At 44.7% G+C, this 26,995-nt stretch overlaps 1 protein-coding gene and 1 pseudogene across 2 annotated transcripts in view; both read right to left on the bottom strand.

The window, feature by feature from the left end:
• The window catches only part of LOC147008338 (uncharacterized), a 105,100-nt gene extending 84,185 nt beyond the window's left edge, over positions 1-20,915 (bottom strand). The window contains exon 1 of the mRNA XM_085865094.1: positions 20,287-20,915. Coding sequence (XP_085721220.1) covers positions 20,287-20,347 — 61 coding nt within the window. The 5' untranslated portion in view covers positions 20,348-20,915. The remainder of the gene's footprint in view (positions 1-20,286) is intronic.
• Positions 2,379-26,995, bottom strand: part of LOC147008337 (uncharacterized) — an 88,007-nt pseudogene continuing 63,390 nt past the window's right edge. Inside the window, exons 3-6 of the transcript XR_015053397.1 lie at positions 8,001-10,628; positions 5,603-5,743; positions 3,976-4,018; positions 2,379-2,898 (exon numbers count right to left, since the gene is read on the bottom strand). The product of XR_015053397.1 is annotated as an uncharacterized LOC147008337 (transcript). The remainder of the gene's footprint in view (positions 2,899-3,975; positions 4,019-5,602; positions 5,744-8,000; positions 10,629-26,995) is intronic.

The following is a 26,995-nucleotide window of genomic DNA, read 5'->3' as shown; positions in this document are numbered from 1 at the left end:
AAACGTCCACCTGGTGGACGATTTTATGAACTACACCGTTTACGTGTAATTTATTTTCTCCTTTACTGTTCAAAGTTGAAATGTCCATCTGGTGGACGATTTTATGAACTACACCGTTTACGTGTAATTTATTTTCTCCTTTTCTGTTCAAAGTTAAAATGTCCATCCGGTGGACGATTTTATGAACTACACCGTTTACGTGTAATTTATTTTCTCCTTTACTGTTCAAAGTTGAAATGTCCATCTGGTGGACGATTTTATGAACTACACCGTTTACGTGTAATTTATTTTCTCCTTTACTGTTCAAAGTTGAAATGTCCATCTGGTGGACGATTTTATGAACTACACCGTTTACGTGTAATTTATTTTCTCCTTTACTGTTCAAAGTTGAAATGTCCATCTGGTGGACGATTTTATGAACTACACCGTTTACGTGTAATTTATTTTCTCCTTTACTGTTCAAAGTTGAAACGTCCACCTGGTGGACGATTTTATGAACTACACCGTTTACGTGTAATTTATTTTCTCCTTTACTGTTCAAAGTTGAAATGTCCATCTGGTGGACGATTTTATGAACTACACCGTTTACGTGTAATTTATTTTCTCCTTTACTGTTCAAAGTTGAAATGTCCACCTGGTGGACGATTTTATGAACTACACCGTTTACGTGTAATTTATTTTCTCCTTTACTGTTCAAAGTTAAAATGTCCATCTGGTGGACGATTTTATGAACTACACCGTTTACGTGTAATTTATTTTCTCCTTTACTGTTCAAAGTTGAAATGTCCATCTGGTGGACGATTTTATGAACTACACCGTTTACGTGTAATTTATTTTCTCCTTTACTGTTCAAAGTTGAAATGTCCATCTGGTGGACGATTTTATGAACTACACCGTTTACGTGTAATTTATTTTCTCCTTTACTGTTCAAAGTTGAAATGTCCATCTGGTGGACGATTTTATGAACTACACCGTTTACGTGTAATTTATTTTCTCCTTTACTGTTCAAAGTTGAAATGTCCACCTGGTGGACGATTTTATGAACTACACCGTTTACGTGTAATTTATTTTCTCCTTTACTGTTCAAAGTTGAAATGTCCATCTGGTGGACGATTTTATGAACTACACCGTTTACGTGTAATTTATTTTCTCCTTTACTGTTCAAAGTTGAAATGTCCATCTGGTGGACGATTTTATGAACTACACCGTTTACGTGTAATTTATTTTCTCCTTTGCTGTTCAAAGTTAAAATGTCCATCTGGTGGACGATTTTATGAACTACACCGTTTACGTGTAATTTATTTTCTCCTTTTCTGTTCAAAGTTGAAACGTCCATCTGGTGGACGATTTTATGAACTACACCGTTTACGTGTAATTTATTTTTCTCCTTTACTGTTCAAAGTTGAAACGTCCATCTGGTGGACGATTTTATGAACTACACCGTTTACGTGTAATTTATTTTCTCCTTTACTGTTCAAAGTTGAAATGTCCATCTGGTGGACGATTTTATGAACTACACCGTTTACGTGTAATTTATTTTCTCCTTTACTGTTCAAAGTTGAAATGTCCATCTGGTGGACGATTTCATGAACTACACCGTTTACGTGTAATTTATTTTCTCCTTTGCTGTTCAAAGTTGAAATGTCCATCTGGTGGACGATTTTATGAACTACACCGTTTACGTGTAATTTATTTTCTCCTTTACTGTTCAAACTTGAAATGTCCATCTGGTGGACGATTTTATGAACTACACCGTTTACGTGTAATTTATTTTCTCCTTTACTGTTCAAAGTTGAAATGTCCATCTGGTGGACGATTTTATGAACTACACCGTTTACGTGTAATTTATTTTCTCCTTTACTGTTCAAAGTTGAAATGTCCATCTGGTGGACGATTTCATGAACTACACTGTTTACGTGTAATTTATTTTCTCCTTTACTGTTCAAAGTTGAAATGTCCATCTGGTGCACGATTTCATGAACTACACCGTTTACGTGTAATTTCTTTTCTCCTTTACTGTTCAAAGTTGAAATGTCCATCTGGTGGACGATTTTATGAACTACACCGTTTACGTGTAATTTATTTTCTCCTTTACTGTTCAAAGTTTAACGTCCATCTGGTGGACGATTTTATGAACTACACCGTTTCCATGTTATTTATTTTCTCCTTTACTGTTCAAAGTTTAACGTCCATCTGGTGGACGATTTTATGAACTACACCGTTTACATGTAATTTATTTTCTCCTTTACTGTTCAAAGTTTAACGTCCATCTGGTGGACGATTTTATGAACTACACCGTTTACGTGTAATTTATTTTCTCCTTTACTTTACTGTTCAAAGTTGAAACGTCCATCTGGTGGACGATTTTATGAACAACACTGTTTCCGTGTAATTTATTTTCTCCTTCACTCTTCAAAGTTGAAATGTCCATCTCACCCTAACTGACCTCATCTCCCCCATGCTGCTAACCCTCATCTCCCCCCAACAGGTAACCCCTGCGAACCAGTTAAAAAAACTGAGTGGATCTGAGCTTTTATCTGATGACATCGTTTGTGGTATAAACGTTGGAGAACTTCACAATACTCCATTACAAACATCTCACGTTGTCTTCAATTTGCCTGAAAATACACCGTGTTTTCGCATTGCATCATGGGAAAAACGAATCCCTCAAACAGATGATGTTTGATTCTCCGATGAATGGCCTTGAACTTCAAGATGAAAATCCACTCGGCCAATTTCCCTCGAATCCTGCACAAGGACTTGGGGTACCGACGGGCAGGTCGGTCGTGGGTGTCACATGTTCACCCATGACCTGTGGTGTAGAAAAGCAGGATTTAGGAATGGCCTCATCGTCATGGTATGGAGGGTGTTGTGAAGAAAGAGTAGTCGCTTGTAACACTGTGGTGTGGGGTATGACAGGGGTGGACAAAGAGAAAGGATGTCAGACATGTCAGAGAAAGGGAGCAAGAGTTTTTGGCTACAGTATTCCTGGTAATACGATTCTCAATGTTAATAGTGAAGATATCTCTTTCACATCACAAAAACCTAATGATGTTTGTTATCCTGTTAAAATACTCGGATACCTGACGACAGTCGGTGATCACGATAGCTTTTAGGTGTTTAAAAATATATAAACTTGAGGCTGCTGCCTGCCACTCTGCCTATATGAATGATGAGGGATGCCACGACAGAGAGGGGAGTCGTCAGGTAAAAGATAAAGAGTTTTCCAGGGAATCAGGATTGTGGCCTTGAGGATCGAATGCTCGCCTCGACAGGGATAGGGGATGAGAGAATCAAGTTGAGAGCCATACGCTGACTCTGAGAGCGGAGGAAGTCAGGAAGCTATGAGAGGAGGTAGCCTTGGATGCCAAAGGCAAAGAGTTTGGAGGGCTATGCTCGAGATAGGTCCAAAGAGAGAGAGAGAGACAGAAAGAGAGAGAGAGACAGAAAGAGAGAGAGACAGAGACGGAGAGACAAAGACGGAGAGAGAGAAAGAAAGAGAGAGAGAGAGAGAGAGAGAGAGAGAGAGAGAGAGAGAGAGAGAGAGAGAGAGAGAGAGAGAGAGAGAGAGAGAGAGAGAGAGAGAGAGAGAGAGAGAGAGAGAGAGAGAGAGAGAGAGAGAGAGAGAGAGAGAGAGAGAGAGAGAGAGAGAGAGAGAGAGAGAGAGAGAGAGAGAGAGAGAGAGAGAGAGAGAGAGAGAGAGAGAGAGAGAGAGAGAGACAGAGACAGAGAGACAGAGAGAGAGAGAGAGAGAGGTCATATTGCTTATCTGAGATTGAGGGCCTCCATAAATTGGAGCAAAGGAAGGTCTTGATGTCTGCAATGATGGATTCCACGACTTTGCTTGTACTTGGAGGCAAGGTTATTTACAAGAGGGGTCAATTCAAACAAAATTATCCAGTTGCCGAGTACTCCAGCACAAAGTTCAAATGGCCAGCTCTGATGCAATCTGCAGGAAATGAGAAACAATCTTACCTGCAGCTACTGCAGCAGGACATGTCTCTGGCTGCTCTGGGGCCTGCATGTGGGTGAGGATGGAAAAGATGTCGTGGGGATGAGAGAGAGAGAGAGCAATATAAATAATTTTACCCTTTAAACAGATTAGTTTTTGAGTATGTATGCCAATGGGAGCTCCTTTTGCAGTGAACCATATGATAAACATGAAAAGATGTGAAATTTCTCAATCAAACGACATTATTGCCCTGCCATTACACCCCCGTATTCCCCATCAAGATCCAAACACTATTGTAACGATTTTGGAAGACTTACCCCAAGGGGAGAGCATACATGGACGCATTGGTGACCAAAGGATTGGCAGGATGAACTGAACCCCTGCACTGTGTACCATTATATGATGTTTGAATGAGGGATTATGAATTATGCAAATGAAGTACAGAATGTGTTTGGGATGGAATTCAAAATCGCAACGACTGATCTTTGGAATGGTGAGGAGGAGATTGGGTTCGAGGTGAGATTTGCAAAACAACAATACAATTTGATGTCCCAATCCATGAATACAACGCCACATGTTACATTAATGGTTGTAGGACACAAAGCGAAGGAGCTTGGAACAATAACCACGTAAATAAAGGGTTTGTCAACACAGTATTTACATCAGGTACGAGGCAGAAATTTGTATCGCATAAAAGAGAACGAAGGGTGCGAAGGGATGGTACCACATAGTCCTGACTGAAGGGTCGACCTTGGTCAGTGGTGTACCTAAGGTATAGCAGGTGTGGCACATGCCCTGGGCGCCACTTGAAGGAGGGGCGCCACTGAGCAGGACTCGTTCTCTGTCAAGAATGGAATATTTAAGTTGATGGACAGCAGCTATATGAAGAAATTTAGGATTGCAGAATGTCGCTATCAAGTCGGGACAGCATGAAAATATCAAGACCTGAAGAGCTTCTCGAATTTATTGTTTAGTATGAAGATGAGAGCGTTTAACCTGATCTTCCCATTGCTATTCAGATAATGCTGCACATCGCAGTTTCCATCGCCAGCTGTGAGATCATTCAGCAAGTTAAAACTAATACTTTTGTATTTGAGAGCCTCCTTGGGTCAAGGCAGACTGTGATCTTGCTCTGCTGAGTGTAGACACTGACTTTGAACACATCATAGACCAGTTTACATCAGTGAAAGCAAGGAATGTGGAGTTGTGGTTTTCATGTTGTGCCATAATTTGTTCATTGAAAGATTAACAAGCTTGGGTTGTATTTTTGCACTGATGTTATGGTAAAGTTATTTGAAAGATGGTTGTCAGTTGTTTGGACAGAAGCACAATTTCAAGTTGCCAGAGGCATTACTGGTACAGTATGTGGATGATTTGCTGATTTGGATGACATCAAGGGATGACTGCAGGGGAAACATCTTCACCCTTTTGGGGGTACTTGCTGACAGAGGCGATGAGGTGCCAAAGGCCAAATTACAACTGTGCAAGACCCAAGTAACAATATTGAGGACATGTGTTGAGTGGAACCTCGAGAAGATTGTTAGGTGATGGCTTGTGGACTATTGTGAATGTTCCGAGGCCCAGAACAAAGAGTAAAATGAGGTGTTCTTGGGGGATAGCTGGATAGTGTAGAGTGTAGACCATAGGTACCTGATCTGTGTCAGACTGGTGACCTGTCCAGGATTGTGTCCAATAGCCAGGGAGACTGCTTGGGCAGCACCAAACGCTTTGCAGAGTGTGGTCCAAATGGATGGATGGATGGTGCCTGATTATGCAATATTGGTTGAATCACTGTAAGAGCAAAGAATGTGGTAATCAAAAGATGTCCGACACTGAACATAACTGTCAGGGTATGTAGTGTGCGCTGAACATAACATCTTGGAAAATGGTACGTGTGCTAATTGCGGTATGCAATCCAGCCGAGGGTGAAAGCATAACAATATATATGGATTCCTGATATGTGTACACTGTACAGGATGACACAATGTAGGGGATCTTTGGAAATAAGGGGATATATAACATCGCAAAGTGTGCTCCTCGAGAATGGTAAATTGATAGTGGAACTTTTAGCCATAGTGAAATGTTGAGCACATCTGAAGCAAGAGATATGGTCTCAAGTGAGGGTAGAATGGTTGTCCAAAAGGTGCTTGCTCGCTTGGCTCACAAAAGTGGCCACACGAGCAAAAGGGGGATGGAGATATAGATGTAGAAGGAGGTGCTGAGAACGTGGTACGCTCAAGGATTTGCAGCAGTGGCACAAAATCGAAAATTTTAGTAGAAGCAATGTGGATTATCAAATGTTGGTGGTGTGTGCTGCCTTTTTGTTGCTTCATTGGTTGGGGCATGGCTGTGCCGCTGATGCGGTGCCCCTATTACCAGTGTACTGATGTTCATTTTAGCCAGTCTTGGAGGAGTGACAGGCTGAGTCGGCCCTCTGGTGTTGGTTCAGTCGTCAATGGGATTTGAGCTCAGGACTCAAGGATCCCAAGCCACCACTCGAAGTGCTGGGCCAACACGAGATTATAATATTGGTAAAACGTTTATAAAATATATGGACCGATTTACTCTTGTGCTGCTCTAACAAAGGTTGTGAAAGAGTTTGATAGTAGATCAGACAAGCTACCGGGACAAAGCTGCAGAGGAACACCACAGCATCCAGCCCGGCGACTGGGTGAACATCAAGGTGTTCAAACGGTGAAACGCCCTGAAGAAACGTTGGACCAGATGTGATGGTAATGTTATGGACTCTTCTCGGTATTACTGATGACCCACGTAGCTGTCAAGTGAGAAGGTAAGCCAATCATGGACTCACGCATCTCACTACAAAAGAGGATACAGGAAGTGGTAAAGAGAAAGAAAGGAAATCTGCAAGTGGAAAGAATGTTACTGGAGGTTCATGACAGATGGAGCATGGCTTTTGATTGGCATGTGCATAATCGTGATAAAATGGACAATAACAGAAAGTAAGGGCATTATGGGAATGTCATAGAGAGCAGAATGTTTGGTCGGTCGACAGTAGGGGAAACAAGGAATGGGTTGTGACAGGGTACGCAGGGCAGAAGAAGGTAAACATAAGGACCAATTGCATGAGAAAGGTGTGTATGGGATAAACACTTACTGTATATGACCCTTATGTGTAATTATGCACCTCATGTGACATGGGATGAAGGGGACATAGGCACTGTCCACCTGAAACGAGGTATATTGTTACATGAAGGGATAACTGGGACAAGGATAGATATAAGGATACAAATGAATAATCTTGTGGAACCCCAGGCATCATTAAATGGTATATTTCTGTGACCTAGCGGGACACATAAGGAAGGAGGCTGCAAAATATCATGATTGCAATCGAGGATAGAACATCGGAGCATGGTTGCAGGATTGTTTGGAGGTTGGGCAGGAGCCATTCTCAGATTCTGGCTGACAGGATTGGCTGTGATGATTGGAATATTCATTACGTTGTCTATAATCAAAGCAGCCATTGTGGCTGGCTTGCGAAAGTGTGTTATAGGATGGACAACGAAGCCCAGTGCACAACCAGTGCAGACAGAGATGGTTCTGGTGAACTCTGTTGTGCTTCCGCCGCCACCACCTTTGCCTATAATTACAGCTATACCTCCCATTCCACCATTGTACACTCCACCCCTACCCATAGAACCTAATGAAATGTACTGTGAACTTGATGTGGCCGTTGACCCACAGCTCCAACTCTCATTGGATGAATGTCTCGAATTGCTTGTGCCAATGGATGGGGATGGGAAGAAATACTATGTAAACATTGTCTTGTTGGAAAATGTTGAGATTTGTACCTTCTTCATGTTTTTACTCTGGCTTGTAGTAAATCAAATATTTTTGCTTATTGTTCATAAAGAACACTATATAACCAAATATAATCAAAAATATATTCTTTCTTGTTGTTCATAAAGAACACTGTAGACATAGAGATGTGGTTAGCCATGAGCAACTTTGTGTGAGCAACTTTAGGGAGTAACTTTACTTTCTCTTATCCATGCTTAAATTCACAAATGCTAAAAAATTTACTCACTTCCTGCAAATTTGCTGAAACTTCGGGGTGATGGTGGGCCAGCTGGGTGATAGGCAGTAGCCTCTTGACAGGTTAGGAGGTGCAGAGGGAGCTTCCGACTGTCTTGAAGCCCCTTGGAGCTGTTGAAGAGTGAGTTCCTCCTGGAAAGAAGCTGCTGTCTGCTGTCCTACCGATCCACGGATGCTCCATCTCTTAAAGTTTTATATACAGTGCAACTGTTTGTTTCTTTTACATGATGTTTCAAAGTAACAGGAGGAGGGAATGTGGAGGCACTGCAAGTGTCCCAAATAAGTGACCATTGTTTTTGTTAACATCTTTGCACTTTGGGAAGAGGGAAAGGATAAATCTTGTTGTTTATCTCTGCACTGTCAAAGAGATACTGCAACAATGTCTCTGCTTTGCCAGCCAAAAAGACTGCTTGTGAAATAACCCAGCTGGGCTTGTTGACAGCTTGCGAAAGAACACAGCTGGGCTTCCCAGTACTACTGGGGTACAACGACACATAGGAGGTGATCTTGCTATTGCAAGATAATGAAAGGAAAAGTTCAACAACACGAAGGAGATGACCATGCTGTTGCAAGATAATAAAAGGAAAAGAGCTGATCTTGGATTTTCTTATCAACAACAGACGCTTGAAGGGAGTTAATGACTATACACAAGATAAATCAGGTTGACAGGCGGTCAGGCAAGGGTCAAAGTAAAATTGTAAATAAGGCAGAGCGAAAACTGAGCTTGCCAGAGTTGGTCTAAATGGACTACTGTGTGTTCCAAGCCACTCTCCATATGCTCATGTTTTGATGTGGATTAAACTCTTCCTGACCTCAGATCGGAGCGGACAGAATTTGATCTCAATCAGTGTGGACATCACTCGATCACGACACAGGTACTTGGTCATTTCCCTGATAACACGGAATTCACATCGAAGTTGCTGGGTCCTCGCACCTCTGTTGAATCTATGTGTGAATTTTTTGATGACGAGAAAAATTTGATGAAGAAACAAATGCCATATTACAAACAGAACACTTGTAGGGTTTATCCCCGGAATGTACTCGATAATGTTGATGTAAAGATGATGAATCAGTCAATGCCTTGGGGCAAACACATCTGTAGGGTTTATCCTCGGAATGTACTCCTTCATGTCGATGTAAAGTTGATGAAACAGCAAATGCCTTGGGGCAAACAGAACATCTGTAGGGTTTATTCCTGGAATGTGTTTTTTGATGATATATAATTAAAACCTGATTTTGACAAAAAGGCATTCGAGCACAGAACACTTCGAGGATTTATCCCCGGAATGTACTCGTTCATGTTGATGGAAAGATGATGAATCAGCAAATGCCTGGGGGCAAACAGAACACTTGTAGGGTTTATCCCTGGAATGTACTAGTTCATGTTTGTGTAAAGATGATGATTGAGTAAATGCCTTGTGACAATCAGAACACTTGTAGGGTTTATCCCCGGAATGTACTCGTTCATGTCGATGGAAAGATGATGAATCAGCAAATGCCTTGGGGCAAACAGGACACTTGTAGGGTTTATCCCCAGAATGTACTCGTTCATGTTGATGCAAAGTTGATGAAACAGCAAATGCCTTGGGGCAAACAGAACACTTGTAGGGTTTATCCCCGGAATGTACTCGTTCATGTTTATGTAAAGTTGATGAAACAGCAAATGCTTTGGGGCAAACAGAACACTTGTAGGGTTTATCCCCGGAATGTACTCGTTCATGTTGATGTAAAGTTGATGAAACAGCAAATGCCTTGGGGCAAACAGAACACTTGTAGGGTTTATCCCCAGAATGTACTCGTTCATGTTTTTGTAAAGATGATGAATCAGCGAATGCCTTGGGGCAAACAGAACATCTGTAGGGTTTATCCCCGGAATGTGTTTTTTGATGATAATTAAAACCTGATTTTGATAAAAAGGCATTCGAGCACACAGAACACTTGTAGGGTTTATCGCCAGAATGTACTCCTTCATGTCGATGTAACATTGATAAAGCAGCAAATGCCTTGGGAGAAACAGAACACTTGTAGGGTTTATCCCCGGAATGTGTTTTTTGATGATAATGAAAACCTGATTTTGAAAAAAAGGCCTTCGAGCACACAGAACACTTGTAGGATTTATCCCCGGAATGTACTCGTTCATGTGTTTGTAAAGATGATGATTGAGTAAATGCTTTGTTACAAACAGAACACTTGTCGGGTTTATCCCCAGAATGTACTCGTTCATGTGTTTGTAAAGATGATGATTGAGTAAATGCCTTGTTACAAACAGAACACTTGTATGGTTTATCCCCGGAATGTACTCGATCATGTCGATGTAAAGATGATGAAGCAGCAAATGTCTTCGAGCACATGGGATATTTGAAGGGTTTCTTCCCGGAATGTAATGTTGCATGACGATGTAAATTTGATGAAGTACTAAAAGTCTTGTTACACACGGAACGCTTGAAGGGTTTGTCGTTTCCTTGTATCTGCTTGATCGCCTTTAAACAACCTTTGTGGTTGTTGGAAGAGACGCTGCTTGATTTGTGGTTGTCCCGCCAACAAGGCATTTGCTGATTGAAATGATCTTCTGTGTCGAACTGAGCAGAGTTGGCAAAAGAAATGATTTTCATTTCTTTATCTGCAAAGACAATGAAACACTAAACGAACTACAAAATGCATCATTGGTACACCTACCCCCACCCCCCCACAGTCCTGGAGACCCTCTTCGACCCCGATATATATATATATATATATATATATATATATATATATATATATATATATATATATATATATATATATATATATATATTTTTTTTTTTTCTTACGTCGTGAAGAAACTTTGGTGAATGTTGTGGTCAAGTTTCATTGAAATTGTGTGTCGTTTCGGAGAAGAAAGCAAATACATATTTTGGGGGGTGTCGGTGCAAATTTTTCCAAAATTAGCATGATGGGTTTGAGGGTGCAAAAAAAATTAAAAAATTTCAATGTTGCCAATGAAACTTGATTGAAATTAACTTGAAAATTAAATGTTTTTGGGAAAAGCACAATGATTTGTAATAACTCTTTTATGGGAAATGTACTCAAATACAACATGCTTATTACATCTATGTGCTTGAACATGTATAGATCTATTTTAATAATACATATTCGCATTTTAAATGACCTTATATCCCTTGACTGTATTGGAAGGTTACCAGTCTGATAAGTAAAAATACCCCTCGTTCCCCAAAACAGAATGGCCTTCCAAATAATCTTTATTCCTCATTCAGGATAATACAATCACCTCTTGTTTTATTTGTATTATTGAGGTATTCTTATGAATAACTAATTATATACTGGTGCCTGAAAGTTTGTCTGGAAACAAGAGTCGAGCTGACATGGAATGTGTGTGAAAATAATGACCAAAACTGCCATCAAGCTTCAGGTCATAACTATTCCTCATCCCTGCAAAATTACACTAGCCTCCAGAAGGCTACTGTCACAAAGCTGTGTGATTATTTCCCCTGAACCCCAAAAACATCAGCTGTGGTGTCAGCATGTCTGGAGGATGAACAGACATTGTCTCACTGAATACTATATAAGAATTCAAAGTTTTGTGGAAGAAAATAATTACATTAATGTACTCTAAATTGTAATTGTGCTGGTGTTTTATAAATATAATTTTTATGCTATAAGTCGAATTGGCTGTCAGTGTTCCTTCACTTTCGCCAAGAGTCTTTTGCCCTAAATGCTGATAAAAGGATTGTCTTGGTATGGAACAGTGACCTTTCTGATAACACCAAGGTTGTTATGAATACAAAGTTGCTTTTCAACTAGAAGACACGTATTGCATTTCGGAGTTCTTTGTTTGAGGCTTGATCAGCCCACCACCACTCTCCCATGAAAAGCATATAAACAACAGAAATTGTAATCTTGTTTTAGTGCAAACACGCGAGGATGTATACCATCTCAGGGGTTGCACTCCTTGGGACTGGCGAAGTACCAAGTATCAGAAAACTCTCTGATGTAATGTACTTTCATGTTGTGTCAAGTGAATTGATCGGTGTCTGTCATTTGAATAACAGGATTTGCATCGAGTCGGTTAAACGGTTGATTAAAAGTAAATACAGGACCAAATAAAATGTTAGGTAATAACTTCCACAACAGTTTCATGTATGGACAGCAAAATCAGAGGAAGGCTATGTGACTTACTGAAGGTCCTCTGAATTCTCCATATCGATATGTTTGTGTTTGCATATGTTTTGTTTTTCATAAATGACTCAAATATACAGAAGGAATTGAGAATTCTTTGACAGGGGCAACCCACCCGTAAACCCCTCAGACCTCGATTTTTTAAAATACTGTTTACAGCCTTTGATACCTCATGGGTGATGAAGGTTGTGGTCAAGTTTGATCAGAACTGTGTGTGTAATTTCTGAGGAGAAGAGAAACACCTATATTGGGGAGAAACACCTACAAAACAAACACCTATTATATTGTTGTGGTTACCAAATTCGCAAACCACCATTCAGGTCCCTTAGGTGAGATATCTCGGTAAGTATATGTGTAGTTAGGCCCAAACCCGTTGTCTAGTGGGAATACATGTCATTCATGCGTGCTGCGACTCTTCAGGATAGCCGTTTTTCTTTTACTATCTTTATTTTGGACCAACCGCCATTGTTACCACCACCAACCACATCAACCACCCACCACAACGCCGCTTCACCACAACAGCCACGACCTTGACCGTCGACCCTCGCAACCGTCGCATCGCCACCGTTCTTGCGCCGCTTGTGGGTACCGGTATTGGACTCGTGCAGGGCGCGCGCCGAACAGCGTGTACAAAACCACGGATTTTCCGCTCCAAAAACGGATCAAAAACGACACACGCCCACTTTTGTTCCGTCCAATCGATGAGCGAGGGGCGATTTGGCCCCGCCTCCAGGGCGTTGGAGGGCGGTCGCTATATGCAAATTCATGGATCAAAATGCATTCACGCCCACTTTTTCTCGGGCCAATGGGGAGCGAGGTGAAAGGTCGAAGGCAGGGGGTCAAAGGTGAAGCCACGGGGCTTATATAAGCGGCTGCGTTCGTCAGAAAAGTTGTTGTTGGTCGGTCGTCGTCGTCGTGTGCGTTGGAGTCGGAGCGAAGAGGACGGAGCTGTGGAGAGGCGGCGAAGGCAGACGAGGGGGTGCTCACGTCGTGCCGGGAGCTGCACACCAGGGAGGCCGACGGCGCGACCTGGTCGAGGTGGAGACGCTCGTCGCGGGACTCGAGACAGAGTAAAAATCCTCCTTTCCCCGAGCATCAGCAACCCCCTCCTGTTTCCCCCCGCGCTGAGATAGTGCGACCAAGGGGGCCCCTTTTCCCACCCCCTACCAGACACTGTCCGCGAGGCCCGCTGAGTTGAGGCACCATCGCCGCTCCGCGTCTCATCACCAGACGGGTAGGCTCGACCCGGTCTCGGCCTCAGGCCCGCCTCATCCTTGAGGGTGTTCTTTTTCTTGGTTTTGGGTATGTGTTGTCGGCGCCGTCTGTGAAGTAGAATTGTATAAGTGTTGCCGTGTGCTCGGTAGTCGGTATTAGCTCTGCATTGTGTCTCCGCTTTTACATTTGCTTTTTGTGTAAAATTGCATTGTGTTTCTCTTCTTTTCTATGTGCTTTTGGTGGAATTGTATATGTGTGCTTTCCGTTCATCGCGAATAAATGTGCTTTATTATTGAACTGTTCTCCCGCTTCGCTTCGTCTTTTCCTCTATTGAATCCCCATCTTACTTCACGTAAAGGGTTGGTAGTGGGCTGAATACGCCCGATAATTAATCGAACCGTCGAGGCCGACGATAACACCGCTCGGTTATCCCGATAGTACGGAACGGGTCGCTTAAGTGGCCCGTGTCCGAAGTCGACCTGCGGCGAGGTGCGATCGCCCGGTCTACCCTCCGTGTGGGTACTTAGGTAGGTCGAATTTGGCGAGCAACCCTATCCCACGCGGGGGCTGATTGGCTCGATCGCGGTGAGACCGAAAGGTCCACCCGTGACTGGTTCCCGGCGTTAGTCCGAGAGGGTCACGACTGGATTGTCCGTCCGGTGGGCGACATGCCGCGATTCGAGTTACGTGGCCGTCAGCACGCCGGCGGGCGCGAATCCGTAACAATATTATATAAACACACATATATATATATATATATATATATATATATATATATATATATATATATATATATATATATATATATATATATATATATATATAAACACCCCCCCACCCCCCGCCCCCATAAGGCCCGTTTTATTTATACCGTGAGCAAACTTTGGTGCATACCGGGTGATTTAGTGCATACCGGGTGATGAAGGTTGTGGTCAAGTATCATCAAAATCGTGTGTGCAGTTTCAGAGAAGAAATTGCAAAAAAGTTGGGGTGTACAAAATGCACAAGCAACCCCTATAACAGCAATCAACCTTCCCCTATCCTGCGGGAGTAACAAGAGAGGGTAATCAGATATTGCAGTCCCTCGCCAGGACTTCTTTAGCATGGTGTTTTGTGTGGTTTTGTGTCATTAATACAATTCGATGAGTAATTATTCATAATTAAGACGTTCCAACCCGTAATTGGTACATAATTAAGAGTCATACATTCCATCAGCAAGGATACAATGGACAAAAGTTCCAAAACTACATAATCAATCAATCGACCAACTCACATTTCAATAATTTGTAATTAACAGACGTACGCAGAGCCCAAAGCAGTCAGGTCACAAACAAAAATATTTCGCTGTTATATGTATAAATATTTATACAAATATATAGAGAGAAATGGATAAGCTATTTTCATGCTGCCGACTCTTCTTCCTTCCTCTTCTTCCACTTCTCAGGATGGTGGCATCACTTTTTTTCTTCCATCGACCAGCTTACAGTGAGATCTCTCAGCGAAGCCTTGGTTAATCAAGAAAAGCTCCTTCAGAACCTCATTCAAGATTTCGGGAAACCTCACCTTGAAACGCCCAAATTGAATAGCTCGTTACTCTCACCGAAGGAGAGGGTATTGCATTTGGGTCCGTTTGATACTTGGCGAAAAAAAATAACCTGCAAACTCCCTGAAAATAAAGGTTGGACATTCACCCACGCCAACCCCATTCCAATCCCCAACCCCCACGCATTAGGTACACAATTTTTGAATGCCCCTAAGATAAGACATCGTTAAGGGGTCAGCAAGATCAATAATATTGTGGCGGTTCTCGGAACCGCATGCACCCAACAGATAGTGGTCCCAAGACAGTTATTCCATTTATATACGTGTAGATAGTCCCTTTCCTTTTGTCGAGTGGGACAACAGGGGCATGCGTTGCGATGATCTCATAGCTAGGTTTGCTTACATCATGTTTTTCTTCATTTCGTCCCAATTCTTCTTTTCCGATTATTCCTGAAGTAAATCTGAGCCACGTGCGCCTTCGCTGTCAGATGGGCCCTCATGGAGACCAGCGCGTGTGGTGCCACTGCGAGGACACGATGACGCGCGAGCATTAATGGTGCAGAGCACTCGTTCCCAAGCGAGCCCAAAACTCAACGTGAGCGAGGAGTCATTCAGTGCGCTTGGCATTGCGGGATTATTGACTCGAGCTTCCGATGATTTGGGGAAGATCGCCGGTTGCATTCAAAAGGGCAAACGAATGAATATCTCTTATGAGGCTGCACAAATGGTGTTTTTCACAACACAGGAAACAGCCAGCACGACGCCCACGCTGCACGAAATACGTACGGAGGCCGATAAAGGTGACGCCACGGCACGTTGGGCGGGATGAGAGTGTGAAGTAAAAGCGGCGTGTTCCTTTTCAACCAAATATCTGATATATATCGGTGTTCGCCCCGGGCACACGCTGGCAGGGTCGTGCGTACGTGAGTGCTGGCCATGTGCGTAATAGCCGAACCACGCGCACTGTATGGGATTTGGTCGAAGGCAGACACGTTGGCCGCTCGCGAAACATGCATGGGTTTATCCACAACAATGAACCTTCGGCCCTCGCGGGCAGCAGAGGATTCCCTACGGATGGTGAACGTCTTCTCGTCTCTACGGCCAGCGAAGCTGCAATTGAGCCCGGGAATGTTGTACAGTGCGGGACACGTTGGCGCACGCGGAGCGGGCGCATTGATCGGCGCTGGTCGGACACCCGAGCGGGCATGCGGGACCCTCGGCCAGTCGCCAGGGCACCGCCCGGGGCGCTTTGCGGGACGATTCACGCGCCAATTTCGGTGTGGGCGATTCGTGTCATGTCGTGGGGTCGGATCGGAATATTTTCGCTGTCTGAGATGACCTTGTCGGAAACGAAGTGGGGCGGTTTCCGGCCAAAGTTAGCGGGTCATATGAGGGGTCGGGGCCATTCGGAGCGCCCGATTCAGGTGATGACGCTTCGCTTCGGGTAGCCCACCACCCCGTGGTGCAAGTCCTATAAAGGTCAGAACGGTCCCTCCGCCTTTCTCTCTCTGGCCTTGCCCTCGTCTCTCTGCTCGACATTGCCACGACCTGCCTCCTGCTGCCTGGACTGCGCCTCGCTCTCGCCTCGCCGACAAAACCTGCCTCCTGCTGCCTGGACTCCGCCTCTCTCTCGTCTTTCTGCACAACCCACCTCCTGCTGCCTGGATATATCTCACCTGTCAGGCCAGGTCATGTATGGGAGCATGCGCCAGAGTAGCGCGTTACCGCGTCCACATTCCGCCGGTACTCCAGGGGTCTCTCTTGCCTCGCCCTCGTTTCTCTGCACGACCCGCCTCCTGCTGCCTGGACTCCGCCTCCTCGTCTCCACCTACACGACGTCGACCCCACCCACCTACCACTCCATTCAAGCACTCTGGACTCCGCCCCTTCTCTACTCAAGCCCCCCTTCACCAACACGGTCTCCATACGTGCTGCTGAAGCCAGAGATGACGCGCCAGCTGTTGGGTACCGCACCATGGAGCATCTCTCCCGCCACCCCCCCCCTCCCCGAGACGTATCGGTGGCACGTCGTGCAATCAAGAACAAAGGTACCGAGATCGTCGCCTCAACTTCCCTTCCTTCTTGTTTCAATACTCCCTCTTCATCGGGCTGTGTGTGTGTGTGTGTGTGTGTGTGTGTGTGTGTGTGTGTGTGTGTGTGTGTGTGTGTGTGTGTGTGTGTGTGTGTGTGTGTGTGTACTAGTGTCTGTCTGCTTAAGTAAGGCTACAGAAGATCGTTGTTGTTATCATTATTATTATTATTATTTTCAGGTTAACTCTGCTCTGTGTCCGCTTTTGAAAGTTAGTTGTTTATTTGCTGCACCACACCTCTCTCCCCCTATCTCTGCACAACACACCCCAATAAATCTTGATCGTACCACACACCATTCCTCGCCCATTGTAAATAAATTATTATTGGAAATGTTCCCAGCTCGTTTTTGTCTTTTCTTCCATTGATCCAGCATGGTCCGAATCCGAGATTAGCCAGGACTTTATTCCCAGCGATCACTTCCATTTAGCCGGTACGTTCTTGGCAGTGTCGCTCGGCTGCATCTGATCCAGTGACGTGATCTGATCCGGGAGAGTGATCCGGTTCGGACAAGGCGTAGCGAAGGCGTGTTCCCCGGAAATTAAATCACGTGATTAATTAGGTAAACCGATTAACTCATAGACGGGAGGACCCCAGATCATTCAGTTGAGTTATTGGCGTCCACGGTCGGTTAAGCAACCCGCCGCATCACGGAATTATCCGTGTGCGACGGCCTACAATTCTCGGGAGTCTGGTGAGAGCCGAGAAAGCTTCCCCCACCTCGTGGTCTTCTCACACGACTCCCGTCCTGCAACAATATCTGTCAGAAATTAAATATATCTCACCTGTCAGGCCAGGTCATGTATAGGAGCATGCGCCAGAGTAGCGCGTTACCGCATCCACATTCCGCCGGTACTCCAGGGGTCTCTGTCTGGCCATCCCCCAGACAGATGCCTGGCTCATCCCCATCTCCTTGAGATGCTGAACAACCTGCTGCAACCACGAGACACTTGGTCGGCCCATTGGCCTCCTCCATTCACGAGGATCGCTCGCTAAGAGAATCTGGGGAGCAGGATCAGCATCTGTGAAAACGAGCCACATGTTCATGCAGACTATGCAGCTGATGCTCACAGACGATGCAGGTAACAAATCTCATTGGTACCAAAGAAGAGACCTGGTACCAAAGAAGAGACCTGGTACCAAAGGAATTAAGTCTCCATCTCAGATCCCTGGTCAGAGTTCAAGTCTCACATCCATAGAGCAAGACTGGAAGCACCAAGGACCTGAAGACTCGGACCTTTGTCCTCCTGCAGAGGTACCGGCAGCGCCACACCCCATGACACAATAAATCCATGACTCCCCAGGCCCAACCCAGACGTCTGTTGACCTCTGGCTCACAGTCAGCAGAGACATGAATATCACTGCCAAGGTAAGTGAATCTCTCCACGACCTCAACATCCTCACCACAAACAGGCACAGATAAGATAGCAGAATCCAAGATGTCATTGAAAGCCTGGATCTAAGTCTGGACCCAGGAAACCCGTCATCCCAGGGGCTCCAACTCCTCGTTCAGCACCTCGAGGGCCCCCAAAAGGATATCCAGAATCCCCGCAAAGATGACTGCATCATCTGCGAAATCAAGGTCAGAGATCTTGATATTCCCAAGTGATGCACCGCAGCTTGATCTCTCCAACATCCTCCCCAGAATCCAGTCCATACAAGTGCTGAAAAGTGTGGGGCCAGTAGACACCCCTGACGAACTCCAGTCACAACTCGAGATAAGTCAGAGATGGTACTACTACATCTCACAGCACTCTCAGTACCAGAGTAGAGTTCAGACATCAGATTGATCAGGTTTGATGACACTCCACGAAAACCAAGAATCCTCCAGAGGGCATTCGGATTCACTGAATCAAACGCTTCACAGAGATCAACATAGGCTGCAAGCAGCCCCTGCCGAAGCTCTCGTCTGCGTTCAGTGACCACCCGAAGAGTAAGGATACAGTCAATCGTTGACCTCTTTGGTGTAAAGCCTTACTGCTCTGGACCCTGGTGCTCAAGCAGATGGTGGCGAACCCGATCAAGAATTATCAGAGCAAAGACCTTGCCCGGCACTGAGAACAGCGTCACCTCTCGGTCCCCATGAAACAGGTTCGTACAGGTTTACATGGTTCCTAAAGCAAGTCACAGATCTCATCTGGCCTGACCAGACAACAGACTTTTAATGGACCTATCTCACCTGTGATTGTCTATTTCTGTGACAGTGACCAGAAACCATTTGAAAATCAAAACATTAATGGTTGCAAAGGTTACCAGCTCCACCCACGAAAAAAACAAAAGTATCACCTCGAATAATTTTCGTTTTCTATTCGCGACTCGACCTTCCATTTCCGGTTTTTAAAATTAATTTTAAAATTTAACATTCATTTAAACTTCGTATTAAAATTTATATTTTATTTTAATATGAAAATTGATTTTTTTTTCTTCACAGATTTGCAGGACCCATTTCAAACCAAATAATTCGCAATGAGTGAAAAAAAAAGCGGGAGTGTCTTGACGAACATATTCGATTTGTATTTGTGTCCCTCCAAAAGGGTGACACACAGGTCCCCAGTGGGTAATATGCCACAAGTCTCTGAACTTTGATGTCGTGCGGCCCACACAATGGAACGCCACTTGAAGACAACACATTCTGCTTTCGTTGCCAAACCCAAGGCATTCTTTGAAACAAAAAGGCAGTCCTTGAAGCAAGCCAAGATGGACAGCAGTGGAGCATTTCGGAAACAGACTTCAAAGGTTGTTGAGGCTTCCTGTGAGATCGCCATGTTGATTACAAAGAGCAAAAAGAGCCATAACATCGGAGAGACTCTCATAAAACCAAGTGGTCTCTGTGTGCAGCAGATCTCGTTCTGGGGAAGGATCGGATCGATGAAATGTCTCAAGACATCAAAGATCAAGTTCTCCACCAAGTAAGAGCTTCTCCTCTATTTGAAGAATCACTTTTGATATTAAATAATTCTCGTGTCCGGATTCGGATCTTCAGCAAAATCGAATCAATTTGTCCTTGTCACACACCGAACCTGTCCACCAAATCAATCCGCAACTTCTTAAGATATCCTGTTCACAGACAGACAGACATGGATGGAAACATAACGTCCGTCCAACCTGGGGGGTGGAGGTGACAACGATGTGTGAAGATGCGAGATGAGCAGCGATTCCCCCGACGCGGTGATGACGTCATATCGCCGGTGATCCCATCCCGAGCTCCCCTCCACCCCACCCCTCACCCTACCCCTCTCGGATCCCTCTCCACTCACCGGGTGGACGTTTCCACTCCTGACGGTGGAGCAATTGTGCTGCGGTCAGCAACGTGTCCATGTTGATCGCTGGTTATTCAAATGGAGGATCCCGGGTCTCAGGGGTACCTCGAGTACCCTTCCCCTCCATCACAGCTGCGTCCAAGGTCCGATTCCCTTTGATCGGCGATGCACCCGCTCCCTGAGCCTCGACCTCCATATCAGAGAAACCCGTACTCGCTCACCACTCCCCTCCTCGAGGGCCGAATGGGGCCTAAACCCCCTTATTATGTCTCGGACAAACAAACCACCCAACATCGCGTTCCGCCGTCCCCACGCTCGTCCGTCGAGGACTCCGCACGATCAGTGTCCACACACAAAATGGTGGAAGATGGGAGCGCGAGGGAGGAGCATGTGGCGCCAAAACAGCGGGCGAGTCACAAAACACGGACGGGACCTTTGGATTCGGAGCGACTTTGACCCCATACCTTGTACACACGATGTGACGTGGGATTGATATTAAATAAACCGGATGATTGATTGATATCTTCTTGTATTCTCTCACGGTGTAGTTGTCTCCCGATCCCAACCTTGGGATTGTGGAAACTACCGCGATGAGGCCGAGTCTCTCAATCTTTGGGTCTCTCACTCTTTCACCACAGGCAGGTCGGTGGTCTTTCTGTCTTGTACCGTCTCCTCTGGGACCTTGCCCCCCCCCACCCAGCTCTAACCCCATACAAAACCATCATTTTGTCTATCCCCGCTAATCCACCTCCTTCAAATTCCCTGCTTTCCTTCCTGAAAGTTCCCTGTCATGTGAGGTCCTGAATGTCCCTGTAATGTCCATCTTGTATTCCCCATGTTCCCCGCCCCATCCCTCTCCCTTCCACAGATCTCGTCTCTGTTCCCCACTGTTTTATCCTTCCCTCTTGTTTGCTGCTCCCCTTGTTGTATGTTCTGTGTGTGATCTCTCATAAGAGCCTGGACATTGAACCCTCCCTCCCACCCCCACCCAAAAAAATTGATGTGAAACTTCAGCAGATTAAGTGAAACTGAGTGTTGGTGAGTTGGTGTCCAAAAAGACCCTGGTTGGTAAGATTCAGTTGTAAATTTGTTGGTAAATGAGGGCTAAGTTAGGGTAAGAAACTGAAATCTCATCTTATACATGGAAAAGGGTAGTTGGACCTGCCTGACGGTTGCCTCGGAGATCAGAGATGGTTACCTTGGCGACAGCTGCCTCGGAGACCGGAGACGGCTGCCTCGGAGTCGGTTGCCTGACTGTGGCCGCGGAGACAGTTGTCGCGGAGATTATTTCCTCGGAGATGGGAGACGGTTGTGAGAGGCTGCCTGATGGCAGCCACAATCATTAATGGTTTATTTCGGACCATGACAGCACTTTATGTTCAGCAATAAAACATCAGCAGCAAACATAAAAAAAACAAAGAAAACACCCATATGTTCCAGTAAAATGGATGCACGGCACGTTTCCTGACTGTAAAAAGGAGATCAAGAAGATCCAAGGCACGTTTCCTGACACAGTAATACATGCACGACACAAATTTCAAACATTTACATTTCAAACCATTTTTTTCAAAACATTACCCGAACACACGGAAAATGAAAAAAACAGCTCACTGTTTTCCAGGGATACAAAATACAAAAAATATATAAAATACAAAAATACAAAAAGATAATAAAAAATAAAGAATACAAAATAATATAGAAATAATAAATAAAGAATACAAATAAAAGAATACAAAAAATAAATAAACTAACGTGACAGCGGACGTTGTGAAACGGACAGCCAACCTTTCTGCACATTTCCAAAAAAACAGGGTTTTCAATCAATTAACACAAGAACAATTAAAACCACCCGAACAGCAAATAATACCAAAAGTTGATGAACCCTTATGTGTGATTGTGTGTTTGAGTGTATTCCTGTGATTGTGTGTATACCTGTGATTGTGTGTTTGAGTGTATTCCTGTGATTGTGTTTGCGTGTATTCCTGTGATTGTGTGTATTCCTGTGATTGTGTGTTTGAGTGTATTCCTGTGATTGTGTGTATTCCTGTGATTGTGTTTGAGTGTATTCCTGTGATTGTGTGTATTCCTGTGATTGTGCGTTTGAGTGTATTCGTGTGTGTTTGAGTGTATTGGTGTGGGTTTATGTGTGTGTGTGTGTGTGTGTGTGTGTGTGTGTGTGTGTGTGTGTGTGTGTGTGTGTGTGTGTGTGTGTGTGTGTGTGTGTGTTTGAATGTGGTGTTTGTAAGGTCAGGTAAGATCTGTAACCTGCTACAGGTACCATGTAAACCTGTACTAACCTGTTCCAAGGTCGGGTTGTCAACGACTAAACCGTCTCCCCCACCAGGTTTTTGGTGAGGAGGGTGTTTGGATATGGACAAACAAATATGCAGGATTAAAAACAAAACCTGTCAAAGGGCGGAGGAGCTCCTTGTGAGCCAACGGCCATCCATATCTAGTGCCCAACTGTGTCTGCGGACGTCCTCCTGCAGTTGGGTTACTTTTTATGAGGAGGTTGGTGGCAGGATTTGCACTCCGGCAAATCCGCCCTTCGGATTTGCGGAACTCCGCTCGGTTATCCCTGTAGTACGGAACGAGCCGCCTAAGCGGTTCGTGTCTGGAGTCGACCTGTGGCGTGGTACAACTCCTCGGTACGCTACTCGCGCGAGTACTAAGGTAAATCGACCATTCGGCGATCGGACCCTATTTCGTGCGGGAAGAATGTGGACTGAGTTGTGGTGAGGTTAAACCCCCACTCGTGACTGGCTCCTGGTGGTAGTTCCCGGAGGGTCACGACTGAATTGTCCGTTCCGGTGGGCGACGTGTCGTGATTTGAGTTACGTGGCTGATCGCACGCCGGCGGGCGCGGAATCTGTAACAAAATATATATATATATTTTTTTTTTTAACGTCGTGAAGAAACTTTCGTGAATGTTGTGGTCAAGTTTCATTGAAATTGTGTGTCGTTTCGGAGAAGAAATCAAATACATATTTTGGGGGGTGTCGGTGCAAATTTCTCCAAAATTAGCAAAATGTGAGGGTGATAAAAAAAAATAAAAAAATATAATGTTGCCAATTAGGCTTGATTGAAATTAACTTGAAAAATTAAATGTTTTGGGAAAAGCACAATGTATTGTTATAACTCTTTTATGGGAAATGTACTCAAATACAACATGCTTATTACATCTATGTGCTTGAACATGTATCTATTTTAATAATACATATTCGCATTTTAAATGACCTCATATCTCTTGACTGTATTGGAAGGTTACCAGTCTGATAAGTAAAAATACCCCTTGTTCCCCAAAACAGATTGGCCTTCCAAATAATCTTTAATCCTCATCCAAGATAATACAATCACCTCGAATTTTATTTGTATTATTGACGGATTCATATAAATAAATAATTACATACTGGTGCCTGAAAGTCTGTCTGGAAACAAGAGTCTCGCTGAAATGGAATGTGTGTGAAAATAATGACCAAAACTCCCATCAGGCTTCACGTCACAAATATTCCTCATCCCTGCCAAATGGCAACTGCTACAAAGCTGTGAGTGATTATTTCCCCTGAACCCCAAAAACATCAGCTGTGGCGTCAGCATGTCTGGAGGATGAACAGACATTGTCTCACTGAATTCTATATAAGAATTCAAAGTTTCCATGTATGTACAGCAGAATCAGAGGAAGGCCATGCGACTTAATGAAGCGCCTCTGAATTCTCCATATCGATATTTTCGTGCTTGCATATGTTTTGTTTTAATAAATGACTCAAATATACAGAAGGAATTGAGAATTCTTCGACAGGGGCAACCCACCCATAGACCCCTCGTTTTTTTTTGTTTTCGTTTTTTCATTTATTACAAAAAACATTTTTTTCAAGATGGCCACCCCAGTTGGCCATCTTGGATCCAGCCGCACCCAAAATCAATAGGGTTCTTCCTTTTCAGGTGGTACATGTGTGACCCAAATTTCAAATCGATATGGCGAACAGTTTATGAGTTATCGCACTCACAGCTATAAATGTTGACGCCTGGGCGGACGGACCGACGGACGGACGGACGGACGACCTGGGTGACAAAAAACAGCAATAAAACACCCATATGTTACAGTAAAATGGATGCACGGCACGTTTCCTGACACAGTAATACATGCACGAGACAAATTTCAAACATTTACATTTCAAACCATTTTGTTTTTTTTCAAAACATTACCCGAACACACGGAAAATGAAAAAAACAACTCACTGATTAAATAAACTCCTTACTTGACAGCGGACGTTGTGAAACGGACCCAACCTTTCTGCACATTTCCAAAACAAGAGGGTTTTCAAAAAATAAACACAATAACAATTAAAACCACCCGAACAGCAAATAATACCAAAAGTTGATGAACCCTCACGTGTGATTGTGTGTTTGAGTGCATTCCTGTGATTGTGTGTATTCCTGTGATTGTGTGTGTGGGTGTATTCGTGTGGTTGTGTGTGATTGTGTGTTTGAGTGTATTCCTGTGATTGTGTATTCCTGTGATTGTGTGTTTGAGTGTATTCATGTGATCGTGTGTGTTTTAGTGTATTGGTGTGGCTTTATGTGTGTGTGTGTGTGTGTGTGTGTGTGTGTGTGTGTGTGTGTGTGTGTGTGTGTGTGTGTGTGTGTGTGTGTGTATGTGTGTTTGAGTGTGTGAGTTTCGCATGTATTCGTGTGATTGTGTGTTTCAGTGTATTCGTGTGATTGTGTTTGAGTGTATTCGTGTGGTTGTGTGTGTGTGTGTGTGTGTGTGTGTGTGTGTGTGTGTGTGTGTGTGTGTGTATCCACCTCCATTTTGGTGAAGGGTCATGTTTGATTGAGCAAGTTGTGAAGTTTTCTTGTTCTCAGAGTTTCGTTCCGAGGGTTCTTTTCAGGATCATCATTTAACACAAGACAGCCTCCAACTGTAGTTACTTATTCGTAATATTCATTCCCATAACATCGGAGAGACTCTCATAAAACCAAGTGTACTGTGTGCAGCAGATCTCGTTCTGGGGAAGGATAGTGCAAACAAGCTTTCCCAAATCTCTCTATCAAACGATACCGTCAAAGGAAGGATCGATGAAATGTCTCAAGACATCAAGGATCAAGTTCTCCACCAACAAAGAGCTTCTCCTCTATTGGAAGAATCACTTATGATCTATTATATATATATATATATATATATATATATATATATATATATATATATATATATATATATATATATATATGTAAATATATATATATATATATGTATATATATATATATATATATATTGTTGTGGTTGACGAAATTCGCAAACCACCATTCAGGTCCCTTAGGTGAGATATCTCTGTAAGTATATGTGTAGTTAGGCCCAAACCCGTTGTTTAGAGGGAATAAATGTCATTCATTCGGGCTGCGACCCCTCTGGATAGCCGTTTTTCTTTTACTATCTTTATTTTGGACCAGCCGCCATTACTACCATCACAACCACCACCAACCACGTCTCAACAGCCATCACACAACAACCACCAACCGCAACGCCGCTTCACAACAACAGCCACGACCTTTACCGTCACAACTCGCCCTCGCAACCATCGCATCACCGTCATTCCCGCGCCGCTTGTGGGCACCGATACTGGACTCGTGCAGGGCGCGCACCGAGCAGCGGGTGCAGAAACACCAGCCTTTCCGAAGAAATCGGATCAAAAACGACTCACGCCCACTTCTGTTCCGTCCTATCAGCGAGCATGGGGCGATTTGGCCCCGCCTCCAGGTGCGTCGGAGTAATATCGCTATATGCAGATTCATGGATCAAAAAGCATTCACGCCCACTTTTCTTCTGTCCAATGGGGAGCCAGCCAGAGGTAAAGGGTCGAAGGTGAAGGAGCGAAGCCACGGGGGCTATAAAGGGCTGCGTTCGCTCGCCAAAAGGGCAGTCGAGTTGAGTTGGGACGAGTCAAGGAGATGAGTTGGGAAGTCAGGGAAGAGAAGAGTTGGAGAAAGCAGTTGGACGGAGCTGTGGAGAGTTGGAGAGGTGGCGGCGGCGGCGAAGGCAGTCGAGGGGGCGCTCGTGTCGGAGTCGGGGAGCTGCGGAGAGGGGAGGCCGGTAACGCGACCGAGGTCGTGGTGGAGACGCTCGTCGCGGGACCCGAGCCAGCGAGATATCATCCCCCCCGAGCATCAACAACCCCCTCCTGTTTCCCCCCGCGCTGAGATAGTGCGAGAAGGGGGCCCCGTTCCCACCCCATTCCAGACACTGTCCGCGAGGCCCGCGGAGTCGGGGCGCCAGCGCCATTTTGCGGCTCATCACCAGAGGGTAGGCTTGACGCGGTCTTGGCCCACGCGGTCTGCCCCCCCCCCATCATAGTGGAGGGTGGTCCCTTTTTCTTTTGCTTTGGGTATATGTGTTGTCGGCGCCGGCGGGCGCGAATCCGCAACACTGGTGTCAGGTAATAGTCAACTTTCAACTCTGAAGCAGAATAAACACTTTTCGTTGAGACGGGGGCGAGGAGTGAAGAGGCGGGGGCAGGGGATGAAGAGACGGGGGCAGGGAGTGAATAGGCGGGGGGCAAGGTCAGCAAATTTTTGGGCGGGGGTAAGCAAATTGAAAGCGGGAGACGGGGGAAATGGGGCGGGGGGTGAGTGGGCGGGGGCTGGGGTGAATTAGGCGGGGTTGAGTATGAGGGGGTGGACAGGGTGGCGGGGGCCCGGGGCAAGGAA

Source organism: Eptatretus burgeri, chromosome 19 (genome assembly GCF_056783735.1).
Source record: "Eptatretus burgeri isolate ZD-2024b chromosome 19, Ebu_testis_v1, whole genome shotgun sequence".
NCBI lineage: Eukaryota > Metazoa > Chordata > Myxini > Myxiniformes > Myxinidae > Eptatretus > Eptatretus burgeri.
This window is presented reverse-complemented; position numbering and strand designations above follow the sequence as displayed.